The 13,457-nt window shown below is 42.0% G+C and overlaps 1 protein-coding gene across 1 annotated transcript in view; it reads right to left on the reverse strand.

Annotated features, from left to right (window-relative positions):
* Positions 1-832: 832 nt before the first annotated feature.
* The window catches only part of OSBPL10 (oxysterol binding protein like 10), a 121,503-nt gene continuing 108,878 nt past the window's right edge, over positions 833-13,457 (reverse strand). Inside the window, exons 9-12 of the mRNA XM_026064207.1 lie at positions 11,066-11,252; positions 9,457-9,639; positions 4,749-4,902; positions 833-3,985 (exon numbers count right to left, since the gene is read on the reverse strand). Coding sequence (XP_025919992.1) covers positions 3,941-3,985; positions 4,749-4,902; positions 9,457-9,639; positions 11,066-11,252 — 569 coding nt within the window. The 3' untranslated portion in view covers positions 833-3,940. The remainder of the gene's footprint in view (positions 3,986-4,748; positions 4,903-9,456; positions 9,640-11,065; positions 11,253-13,457) is intronic.

Consider the following 13,457-nt stretch of genomic DNA (forward strand, 5'->3'; position numbering starts at 1 on the left):
GTGCATTAAATTGCACAGAGATGCTGGTGTTAATTCCAGCAGCTGCAGGACACCCATCAGCAACGTCAATGCCCGAAGTCCCGCAGCACTCGGCCCTGGGCTCTGGTCTGAACCGCAGTGGCAAAAGCTACAAGGCAACTCTGCACCAGAACCAAATTTAAATTCCTCCAGGCCATGGCCTTGAAGCAGTGCAATGAAAGGAAATGAACACGACTGAATAGCTTTTCCTGTCCTATTTACAGCCAGTGGTGTTTTCTGCATTTTGCATAATAACAAAATGTTCTGGCATGACAGTTTCCAACAGTGTGGGCAAATATTTAGAATAAACCAGAACTGCATTCACTAAAACTTGAAAAACTCAGCTCAGGATCACTGAAGTATCTCATATGCATATTTTTCCCATACAACAGTGTTCAATGCTGCAATACTTTGGAGTTGTATTTTAAGATGCATCTAACCAAGAATCTCTGTAATTACAAACTTTAAATGAAATATTTTCAGCAACAAGGGAACACTGTAACCTAGTTTCCTTTATGTTTGTCACAAAAAATCATATGCTCCCCAGCCCTTCATGAAGCTGTGATGCTGCCCAGCCCTATTTGCCCAGTGTTGCGCTGTCCAAATTAAACAAAAACTTACCTATAAGGTATGTGGCAATAATATAACAGGAAAAAAGGGAAGAAAAAAAAAAAGGATTCAATTGACAAGTCACTTGTATCAGAACCATGAAAACAGATTACATGTACCAAAGTTGTRTACCGCTTCTGGACATCTCAGTAAATAATACCAATTAACTAATGCTTCAATGGAAAGAGAAAGGGCATCCCACTGCTAAATGAAACAAATCTTTTATTCATGAGCATTGTCATTTTAAAGTCACAAATTAGGAAAGGAAGGCAAATCAGAAGAGACTGCCAGAGCATCTTTTAAATGATAAAGGTGTAAATTTGCATTCTGACCATTTCTACTTTAAGGAAGAAAAAAGAACGAACAAACAAAAGAAAAAAAAAAGGTTGCATAGGCTTTCTACAGGTGTGCACAAAAAAAGACCTGAAGTACATGTAGAATTTTACATTACAATACATTGGCTACTTGAAAATATTCACTTGCAAGTCCAAGACAGCTATTGGAACAACTTACAGAACAAGGCTCAGGAATACTTAATTTTCAGTCTTGTAAAATATACTGAGTACATAACCATCAGAAAAATAAAATGACACTTCTTGTGAATCTTGTTCTGGAATCTCTTGTTGATAAGATCTTTTCAAAAAGGATTATTTTTATGCCTGCCTCTCCCAAGTTACTTTGGAAAAGAAACAGTGATGGTGGCATCAGGGGATTCTTCACAGCATCAAAACAAAGCACTTCTCAGAGCACAAGTGGAATGTTCTTGGCATGCAAAAACAACCAACCATGCAGACAGAAATCTTCAATAAGTTACAAGCATGAAGTTATTCAAATTTCTCCTTAAAAGAAGAGCTACAGCATCTTTGTAGCTTCGACAGTCATACCATCAAAGCTGTAAGAGGTCTACTGTTTCAGGAGTGTAGGCGTGCATGCCTGACAAAAGAGGCTGTTTTTAATGAATATGTGGCTAGTTCTTTGGTGTATGAAAGTCAAAGTTTGGGAGGACACGTTCCATTGTGTTTAAATCTGCATTTTCGATTTTTCTTTGTAGTGATATTATAATCGGTTTTAATAGTTCTAGTTACTTACCAGACTAACCTCTAAAAGAAGAATGGATCCATTATAAATTAATTCTTGCAGGTGATAAAGTATGAGATTTCCTGATGATACTTGGTAGTAGTTCAGTGCTTACTGCAAGAGCATCATTTTTATGTTGTTACAGAAAAACATTAACTATACCTAAAAATAATTTTTTTCTTAAAAAAAAAAGTGTCAGTTACAAAACCAAGCTCATACAGTCTGCTTTTTTTTAAAAAATAGGATTTAAGTCATTAATAACACTAATCTTTCTAATGTGCAAGAAAAAGTATATACAAGCAGACAAAATAGCATTTAGGAGGAAAAGAAGACCACAGCTCATTTAAGAAGGATCTGAAGTTCAAAATTTAAAGATCTATTAAATGTCATGTCCAAATGACTAATTAATGGRATGTTTCCTTATGTACACACCTCTATATAGCCTTTTCAGTTGCCCGAGACATTTTAATATCTACCAAAAAATAAAGTGTTATAAAATGCAAGACACCAGAACAGATATAAGCAGTGCTTTGACCTAAATATATCTGAGTAATATCTATAAAGCATAAGCTATTGTATTAAGAAAGCAGACAAAAGGCACAAAATTAATCAGTACTACAGAAAGGTAGGCATCCATGCTACTGTATGTTAGAAATATAGTGGGGGGGGTTTTAAAGGGGCACTGTAAAAAGAAGCACTGAGCAGAAGTCAGCACGTTTTACATTTGTTTCTTTTTGTTGCTTTTTTCAAAAACATCTTTTAACAAATACTAACTAAAATGCAACTAAGCGTTAACACTTCAAATTTTTAGAATCCACTTTCCTAGAGCCACAGTGCTTAGCTTGCAAAGCAAGATCAAACTACAAGATGGTTTGTTTACTTTACAAAACAAATTATGTCCCATTTCATTTGTTTCATTAATAATGTTCTCATTTCAGTGTAGTAATTTACAGTGTAGTAATTTAGTGACTTTTACATCAGAAAATCATTTATCTGGGAAGGTTGGTTATATCATCTCTTGTCACGAGAAAGCATCAGAAAGCAATCAACTGGGCCAAAAGCAAAAGAAATCAAAACACAGGTCTGCTTGCAGCTTTAATATGGCATCCAGGGCTCTGACCATTTAAGCTCTTTCCAACTTCACAGCAGCAGCATAAGAAATCGGCGTCTCCACTGGCAGGGAAGGCTCGCGCCTGTCAGAGCAGGACTCAGCCCAGCCTCACCCCCTCAGTTCCCAGTCTGGCATCTTCACGCAAGCACGGCAGCAGCAGTACAAGTGAAAATGCTAGGCTGCGAACTGGGGTGGCTCAGGCACGGGCTACCACCCTGCTACGCTGCCTCTTATCTGAGGGTGGAAAGCTGAGGCAAGGGCAAGGCTGAATACCACAGCTCCATCCTCCAGAAGTGATTTAACAGAACAGCTAGGACAGGTTAACCCAGTAGCATTGGCGTGACAATGGCCAAGGACGTTACCCAGCTAGACCAAAACTATCAGAGCAGGTGGCTCACTAGCGACCAGAAATCTACCGAACATCTTGAAGTACAAACAAACCAAGGAGCGAGGACGCAACGGGTTAGTGCGAACAAAGATCTGGAGAAGGTATTGCTACTTCTTATAAGATGGCAGAAAATTCACACTTATAGTGACAGGAAACATGCTCTTAAATCAACATCCCAAAGAGAGTGCAGTCAGTGTATCATTCTTATGTCAAAGTGAGTTACTCAATGACTGATAAGACTGAATGGCTGCCATGAAGTGACACATCACATTTTAAGTGCAAAACATTTTTGGCAAAAGTGAAAAATAGAAAACCTTAACCAGTACTAATAAAAAAGTATTTTTAAATACTAACATAGGGCCTGGTCCTGCAAGCACATAACTCAGGGAACCCTACCTGATTTCAGTGAGAGTTTTATGCCCTAACACTTAGAGGATAAGGTCTTTAAATCACTGTTAGTGTTTATGCTTTGTTTACATGTAGTGTAAATAATACACAAACACACATACACACTGTGTGTATATATGTAAGTGTGTATGTGTGTGTCTATACATACACACAAAATTGCTCCTGAATAAATTTGAGCTTGTGGTTATTCTGAGATGCATCATTCACAGTATATAGCTTCTCATTTGTATCTTCTGATAACAGGAACTATTCAATGACATCTTAAAGTTATACACTGTATCATTTTAATGCCTTTAAGGTAAATGCTGTGAGACAACAGCTCTATCTTGTCAATGGGTCTTCCAGAGAGGATTCAAGTACAGCCAGCCATCGCCCTGTAAGAAAATTAGGCAGAGTTTACAAACAAGATTTATACATATTGAATCTGCGTACGTACACATAAAAAACTAAAATAGTACCAATCAACACAAGAAACCATAACTGTCATCTGAAAATTCTGTGCTTAATGCATTTACAAATAATTTGGGCAGGAGGAAATAAATTAGAAGGGGGAGAAAAGCAAGTCTGAGAACTGCTGTTTTAAATAGTTATACGTACTAGATAACTTAACAATATGGTCACACAGTAATTCCCTAATTAAGTCTTATTTCCCCTTCCCCTTTCCTCTTAGAAAGAGCAAAGCTTAACTTAGTGTAATCTATTTCATTTAAAGTAGATGAAATCCAAGACTCTGTTTAGTATCTTCACACATGTTGGATAAATATCCCAAGATCACGTTCTCATTAATATGCCGAGATCAAGATCAGCAGAAGATGTGAGTACAGAGCGTTTGCAAATCAAGCTGTGCATTTCAAGGTAAAAAGTTTAGCTTTAGGGTGCCTAACATTTAGGTCGCATCATTAAAAATTCAGGTTAAAATAAATGTAACTAAAGGAAGGTGTAAAACTTTACAAAAATGCACAAGGAACAGCCCATTGCTCTTCTCCAAGAGCCAAATTCTGGCAACACAAAACAAAGGAAACACCCAGCGATCTATAGTAACAACAGCCCTGGTAAAAACCACAAGCTGGTTCATTTGTAGCAGCATCCCCATGTGCGCAAAGATGCTATTGGGTCTTAAAAAGATAACAAAAGTACCTCTTTGGCAAAATATTTTGGTTTCCATGGTGTTGTAAGAGCCATACGTTGCCTCTCCTCTGCTCGCTGTCTCTCTTCAAGATGGTGCTTGTGTTCGGTTGCTGCATCAATATTACCTTCTTTCAGAGAATTGGTGACATGTTGCCAAAGGTGCCTGAGTGATCAATAAGAAGCACAAGTGAGAGAGTAAGAATTCCTCTGCCGTAGTCAAGTGCCCGGCTGAAACAAAAGCACGGTGAGGGGCAGGCTCATGGCATGTTCTCCGTGCCATTTTTGAAAGTCACGTAGCTTGTGAACCATCACTTTTTCTAGGATGGTCATTGCATTTGTGGAACAGATTTTCAGACTTGCTCAACTCCCAGTATTTCACCATGCAAGTTAACTTTCTCAATATCTTTTGCTGATGTTCCTGACTCTGGACAACCTGACCTGTTCGCTCTAAACAAACAATTTTTGTTTTTAATCATTTCCTGTTTACATTTTCATTATTGATGATCCACCCCTAAATGAGAAGCATTTATTCTGCACTTACGTACAGATAACTTTCAAATTATAAGGGAATGTTAGACAAAAGCCAGGAGTACATTAAATTTGAACACCGACTGTTCCCACCAGGTTACTAGCAGGGGAAGTGATGCACTGATCCTAAGCAGCCCTTCTAGATCTGTGCTGTACGTTCCCACTTCACTATCAGTTTACAACCAATTTTCTTTTTCCACGCGATTGACAATACTCAGATGCAATGCCTTTTCACACTGTATTAGCCTAGTAACAACTTTGCCCAGAAAAATCCTGATGAGAAACTGAGCGCAGCTTTCACATATTTCTAGGGCTATTTAAATGAGTTTCTGTTTATAATCTGATAAACTGCATTTATAATTTGCTTACTAGCATGAAACTAGGGGGAAAAATGAGTTTGTGATAAATAAGTAGAAAATCGAAGTAGAAAAGTACATAAATAAGTAGAAATAAGTAATAAGTAGAAAATTTAAGTAGAAAATGACATCTGACCCTGCACAATGACTCAAGACACACATATGTACAATAAAGAAAACATATTTACAGATTATAAAATGAAGCTCAGCTGACTCATGTTTTTAATTTGTTTGACTGGGAGAGACAGGATCCACCTCACTAAATGGGGCATATGCGTGTTGGCCAACCCGGTAAGGAGGGCTTTAAACTAGGAAAGATGGGGGAAGGGGAGAGTTATAGAGACCATGCAGTCAGCAAAACAGGGCTCAAGTGGCGATACCTCCAGCAACTGCACGCAGCTAAGGAAGTACCTACAAGACAAGACTATGGGGAAACCTCTTGCACCCCTCCTAGGAAATCAGCATGCTCAAATACCTCTCTGAAGTGCACAAAGTGCCTGTACACAAATGCACGCAGCATGGAGAAAACAGGAGGAATTAAGAGATTTGTGTGCAGTTGCAGGGCTGTGATTTCACTGTGGTTAAGGAGACATGGTGGGACAGTCACATGACTGAAATGCTGCCAYGGATGGCTACAGGTTCTTTAGGAAGGACAGGCCAGGAAGGTGAGCGGGGAGGAGTTGCCCTTTGTGTGAGAGAGCAACTGGAATGTATGGAGCTCTGCCTAGGGGTGGATGAAGAGCTGGCTGAAAGCTTATGGGTAAGGAAGGGCAGGCTAGCATGGGTGACACTGTTGTGGGTGTCTGTTGCAGGCCACCTGATCAGGAAGAGGAAGTAGATGAAGCCTTCTACAGACAGCTGGAAGTAGCCTCACAATCCCAGGCCCTGGTTCTCATGGGGGACTTCAACCACCCTGATATCTGCTGGAAAGACAACACAGCTAGGCACAAACAGTCCCGGAGGTTCCTGCAGAGCATTGATRATAACTTTTTGACACAGAGGATGGAGGAGTCAACAAGGAGAGGTGTGCTGCTGGACCTTGTACCAACAAACAAGGAAGGGCTRGTTGGAGATGTGAAGACTGGGGGCAGCCTTGGCTGCAGTGACCATGAGATGGTGGAGTTCAGGATCCTGCGAGGAGGAGGCAGGGCAATAAGTAGGATCACAACCCTGGACTTCAGGAGAGCAAACTTTGGCCGATTCAGGGACCTGCTTGAAAGAATCCCATGGGATAGGCCCCTAGAAGGAGGAGGGGTCCAAGAGAGCTGGTTAATATTCAAGGATCCTCCAGGCTCAAGAACGGTGCATCCCAATGAGCAAGAAGTTGTGAAAAGAGGGCAGGAAACCTGTATAGATGAACAAAGAGCTCCTGGCAAAACTCAAACAGAAGAAGAAAGTATACAGAATGTGGAAAGGGGGACAGGCCACTTGGGAGGAATATAGGGACATTGTCCAACTATGCAGGGATGGGACTAGGAAGGCCAAGGCCCATTTGGAGCTGAATCTGGCAAGAGATGTCAAGGACAGCAAGAAGGGCTTCTTTAAATACATCAGGAAGAAAAAGGCGGCTAGGGAGAATGTGGGTCTGCTACTGAATGGGGCAGTGGCCCTGGTGACGAAGGATACAGAGAAGGCAGAGTTACTGAATGCCTTCTTTGCTTTGGTCTTTACTGCTAAGACCAGCCCTCAGGAATCCCGGACCCTGGAGACCAGGGAGAAAGCCTGGAGAAAGGGAGACTTTCCCTTGCTGGAGGAGGATCAGGTTAGAGATCATTTAGGCAAACTTAACACCCACAAGTCTATAGGCCCTGATGGGATGCACCACAAGTGATGAGGGAGCTGGTGGACATCATCGCTAGGCCACTCTCAATCATCTTTGAAAGGACATAGAAATCAGGAGAGGTGCCTGAGAACTGGAAGAAAGCTAATGTCACTTAGTCTTCAAAAAGGGCAAGAAGGAGGACCTGGGAAACTCCAGGCCAAACAGCCTCACCTGCATCCCTGGAAAGGCAACAGAGCAGCTCATCCTGGAGGCCATCTCTAAGCATGTGAAGAATAAGAAGCTGATCAAGAGTAGTCAGCATGGATTCACAAAGCAGAAATCATGCTTAACCAATCTGATAGCCTTCTCTGATGGAATGACTGGCTGGGTAGATGAGGGGAGAGCAGTGGATGTTGTCTACCTTGACTTCAGCAAGGCTTTTGACACTGTCTCCCAKAAYATCCTCAYAGGCAAGCTCAGGAAGTGTGGGTTAGACGAGTGGACAGTGAGGTGGATTGAGAACTGGCTGAATGGCAGAGCTCAGAGGGTTGTGATCAGCAGTGCAGAGTCTAGTTGGAGGCCTGTAGCTAGTGGTGTCCCTCAGGGGTCAGTACTGGGTCCAGTCTTGTTCAACTTCCTCATCAGTGACCTGGATGAAGGGATAAAGTGCACCCTCAGCAAGTCTGATGATGATATAAAACTGGGAGGAGTAGCCGATACCCCAGAGGGCTGTGCTGCCATTCAGAGAGACCTGGACAGGCTGGAGAGGTGGGCGGAGAGGAACCTCATGAAGTTCAACAAAGGSAAGTGCAGGGTCCTGCACCTAGGGAGGAATAACCCCATGCACCAGTACAGGTTGGGGGTTGACCTGCTGGAAAGCAGCTCTGCTGAGGACCTGGRAGTGCTGGTGGACACCAAGTTAACCATGAGGCAGCAATGTGCCCTTGTGGCCAAGAAGGCCAATGGTATCCTGGGCTGCATCAGGAAGAGTGTTGCCAGCAGGTCGAGGGAGGTGATTCTCCCCCTCTACTCAGCCCTGGTGAGGCCACATCTGGAGTGCTGTGTCCAGTTCTGGGCTCCCCAGTASAAGAGRGAYRTGGCACTACTGGAGCAAGTSCAGCRAAGGGCYACAAAGATGATTAGGGGACTGGAGCATCTCTCTTATGAGGAAAGGCTGAGAAAGCTGGGCCTGTTCAGCCTGGAGAAGAGAAGGCTGAGGGGGGATCTTATCAATGTGTACAAGTATCTGAAGGGAGGGTGTCGAGAGGATGGGGCCAGACTCTTTTCAGTGGTGCCCAGCAATAGGACAAGAGGCAACGAGCACAAACTGAACCATGGGAAGTTCCATCTGAACATGAGGAAAAACTTCTTTACTGTGAGGGTGACAGAGCACTGGAACAGGTTGCCCAGAGAGGTTGTGGAGTCTCCTTCTCTGGAGATATTCAAAACCTGCCTAGATGCAATCCCGGGCAACGTGCTCTAGGTCACCCTGCTTAAGCAGGCAGGTTGGACTAGATGATCTCCAGAGGTCCCTTCCAACCTCAGCAATTCTGTGATTCTGTAAATCCTTCAATAAAGTGCTCCTAAACTCAATAAAAATATTGATTTTCTGAAGATAAGTGTAAACAGATATTGATGATGAATACCAGAACAAGTCTTTTCTGATGTACTGAGTCAGGCACATGATGCGAGTCTTGAGAGCCTTAAAAACACATGTGTATTACATGAAATTCCAGTGTGAACATGAAGAGTTACCTACAACAAATTGAGCAATTGGACTGCCATGTTACAACCACTCATAAAAGTAGGCAGAACACTGCATTACCTTTTTCAAATGCTTATTAAAATGAATACAAGCATTTTTCCTCTACAAAATTAAAATATACGTCATTATAATGTAATTTATGTACTGAAGAACTAACACATACAGCTTCAGCTACCTGTGCCTAGGATCAACGTGCTATATGAAGAAAGGCTTTTTGAATCACACCATTTTTAACTACAGTTTGCTTCTCTATTCTGTTCTCACCTGAAGTTCAGAAGCAGAATATTATAATGCCTTTGTCCTCACCTTGATTCCAGTGGGCCTTGTTTTGCTATTGGTCTAATCTTTTTCCTGATAACAGGTAGTTTGGTAGTGTCAATCACTTTGGTTTCTCCATTGCTGTAAGTAAATTCCAGCGTACCATTCCATTCTCCCTGTGCCTTGCACACAATGGTATTAGTGGGATTATGCTTCACTTCAGCTGTAACTCTAAGAGAAGAGGAATAAAAAAACCCACAAAAATAACTGGTACCATTTATTATCAGCATATGGAAAGGCTATCACAACTAAGCCTACGAGTATCTTTCTACATCTACAAAATAACATTTTGTAGTGACCRCCCCTAAAAAGAATGACTCGCGTAAGAAAGCTCTGCAAACATTTCACGGCAATAGCTTTTGTACCACACTCTCCTAAAGCACAGCAGTAATCAACTTAAAATGCTAAATGCTCAGCTTTAATCCAGAACTTCTTACCTCACTGGCCTGAAAAGCAATCCCTTAAATTAGTCTGAAATTTTCAGTACAAGATTTTAAAGTTCATGTTTCACACCTGAACCTTAATGTTAGATACTTAAGTCAAAGATACTTATCTCAGATCTACAAAGTTTACTTTTTAGCTTCTGAGAAGCAGTGATTAAAATCCCTTCAATGGCTAGAGTGCCACGGTTTGAGAGCAAACAGAATAGAGAAGCAGGATGGGAAAACAAAATACAGAGGGGAATGGTGTGTAGGCACACATGTGTGTGCGCATACATGCATGCATGTACTTCTAACAACACATGACAAATAATTTATAAACTTAAATAAGTTTTAAAGTTATTAAAGTAATACAGCATGACTTTCCCAAATTTGCACTCTCTTTGATGGGTGCCAATACTAATCTGTGTCTTTTAGTAAAATCTCTGACAAAACAGTTCATGTTGATATTTTTTCCTGAACACAAGAATCATTAAAATAGTTGACTTGCATATGGAAGAATAATTAGATCAACTGCAATAAAACAGAGGTAACCATACAAAAACACACTATCCCAAGAGGTAACAGGGCCTTGTCATAGAAACTGCTATAATCCACAGCAGAACAAGAAAAGGGTCTGTGTATGCTTGTGACTGGGAGGTCATCAATTTGAGCATGAAACAAGCCAAACTGTCTTGCACTGCTCCTCTTCACACCATTGTAAAGTGAAACCAAAGACAGGTAAATAATATTTTCAGCTGGAATTTCAGAGCAGAAGTAGGAGTGCCCAGCAGGGAGCTACCACTATGGGTAGCAGCACTTGCGCTTCTCTGTTCCTTAGGGGAACAAAAGTCTGCTCCACTTGGCACACCAGTTCATCTGCAAGGCTCCCATAGAAGCAGCAACTGGTGTAGCTGGAGTACTGCCTTTCCTACACGCGCTTTTCTGATCCTGCACTGTGCACTAGTATACGAGTCATAATATGGGGCAAGCCATTTAAATACTTCACATCAATTTTTGTAAGTGAAAAAGCAAGTCACTTCAGACACTAACAGGAAAAGAAATCCAGATTTCTGTCAATAGAACAGTCTAACAGAAGAATTAAACAGGTGTCCAGGTAAGTCTTTTTATCGAAATCCAGCTGCAGGTCAGTAAGAATCAGACAGGAATACCCATACCTGTGGACTTTTCCTCCGTAGAAGGGCTTGGTGTGGAACGTGACCGTAGCAGAATAGCCAGTTCTGGCACAGTTGATGCTGACTTTACCTCCGAGCTCCACCCAGGGGATGGTGAGTATCGAGCGAGCATAGGCACTAGGCAGTGTGAAAACATACTCTTCGTCATGCTCCATTAAGTAAAGAACACCTAGGTAGGAAGAAGGTCGAAAGTGAAATAGTAAAACTTCACTTGTAAGACCTGGCAGTCACTGACCAGTTACTGCCACCCAGAGATGCTCCCCACAGAGACCCCATGGTGCAGCTCGCCAGGAAGGAGGGGACGCCTACTGAGGAAAAATACCTGCCCTCTGAAAGCAAGCTCTTGAGGCAAACCTGTTCAAAAATGCACAGTTCCGATGGCTACTTTGTGGTCCTTCATGGCACCAAATGGCTTACCAGAATAACTGGCTGGACTACTTATTTTGTGTTACTGACAAGTAATAAATTGTTAAAAATGGAAACGGGCCAATCTCTATTACCATTGAGACCAATCTCTCTATCATGGAGATCAAATTACTGGCAATTCTGTTTCAAACTATAAAGGTTCCTCCATCCTCAGCATTATGGGGCTATAACTAAAAACAAACAAACAAAAAAACCACCAACAAAAAACAGCAGAAGTTTTGAAGATTGCTTGGGTCTACAAAGAAAGTTCCATGCCTGGCCAGAAGATCTTAGCCCCCTTCCCCATGTTAATGATACAGCTGTATCCCCACCATAGCTGTAGTTTGGTTTTCAGGATGACAAAGAACAGTACATAAGATCAGGTAAAGAGCACCTTCAAACTCTGCACCCACAATTATGTAATGCCAAATATCTGTAGCATATCTTTGATTAGAGCTTTACACTCTTTTGCATCCCATTTAAAAACTGCCTAAGGACGAAAGTTATAGCTTTGAAAAGAATTTTTCACAACAGGGATTGAAAACAACCCATCACAGGAAGTACTGAGAGATCTTTGGGGAAAAAAAAAAAAACAGGAAATCAATCTTGACATACAAACAGTAACAGTAACTGTTTAGCTACAAGATGAGCTTATGCAAATTTACCCTCACCCCCAGGCAGATAAGGAAAAAATTGAAATACATTATTAGCAGTATTTATTAGTTTGCCTCTCTGTTTATGGGAATAATGACACTAATCTTGCAAAATGATGTGAAATACAATGATGAAAAAGCACTAAGTAGGAACAAGGCACAACCACTGCCAGCATAAAAATATGACCTTAACGCTGTAAGAAAACACAAACCTAAATAACATTCTGAATTTAAAAGCACGGAGCTCTAATAGCATCATCATTTTAAAAACTGCCTCCTAATTAACAGAATTGAACACAGGCAAAGGAAGCTCCTAAACTCATCACTTCTGTCCTAACTGAACCTCTCCCACAAGAAACCGCTTTCAGCAAAGCGTAACACTGCTTGCAGCTCTTCGTGCTCAGGACTTCTGCAACCTCAGCCTGCCTGTAACAAAATGGCCAGCACCTTCACTCCAGCAACTTTGATGCAAATGACCTAAAGAGTGCAAAAAAGAAAAACACAGAAAAGCAATGTCACAAAAGGGCCTTTAATCATTTTGCCCTGGGTTGTCAGAAGTTGCTTGTGTAGCATGCTGAGCCCTCAACACAGTGGACAGTCAGGCCACGGCTAGAACAAACACATGTTTTGCCTTCGGCTTTCTCAGCCCCACACATCCAGGCAAACCCAAGCTCAAGACCCTGCAGGAAGGCTGAACTATGCAATTTGCCAAGGAAACTCAAAAGGAAAGCTCTGCTCATCACAGCACTCATTAAAAGGATGCTATTATAATACATTAATAAAGAAACCTTTTAATTAGATTGTGAAATTAAAAGAGAAACAAAGCTAGCTAATGCCTGCTGATGCAACACGCAGAAAGGAAAGCTGCCAGTCTGCCCTTGGGCTATCTCCACGTGGAGGACCACCACAGGTTTTAGACACACCTCTGTCACGCAGAGCAGGGAGGCTGAAGCTGAGGCTCCCTGGTTCCCAGACATGGGGACCACAGTCACGTGCGCTGACACCGAGGCCACGTGGCTGCCCAGGCACAGGGCGCTCCTGAGCTCAGCCAGCCAGACGAAGGGAAGTCAGCCCAATAACGGGGACCATGATGGGCAATCAGAGACTAAGAACAAGAGCTGGGTTTTTCTCCTAACTGGAAAAAAAGAAAAGCCCCCTAAGCCAGGGCTCTGGCTGCACCATGACTGCTTCTGGGGTTGGTGGCAAGATTACCCAGGCAGGAGTCTGCAGGCACAGGCTCAGGTTGGCTGGGGCTGTACAACCTTCATTTAGCACCGACAGGAGGGCAAAGAGGCGAGAAGCTGGGAAACGGGTTC

The sequence above is a fragment of the Apteryx rowi genome, unplaced genomic scaffold, assembly GCF_003343035.1.
Source record: "Apteryx rowi isolate R43461 unplaced genomic scaffold, aptRow1 scaffold_210, whole genome shotgun sequence".
Lineage (NCBI taxonomy): Eukaryota > Metazoa > Chordata > Aves > Apterygiformes > Apterygidae > Apteryx > Apteryx rowi.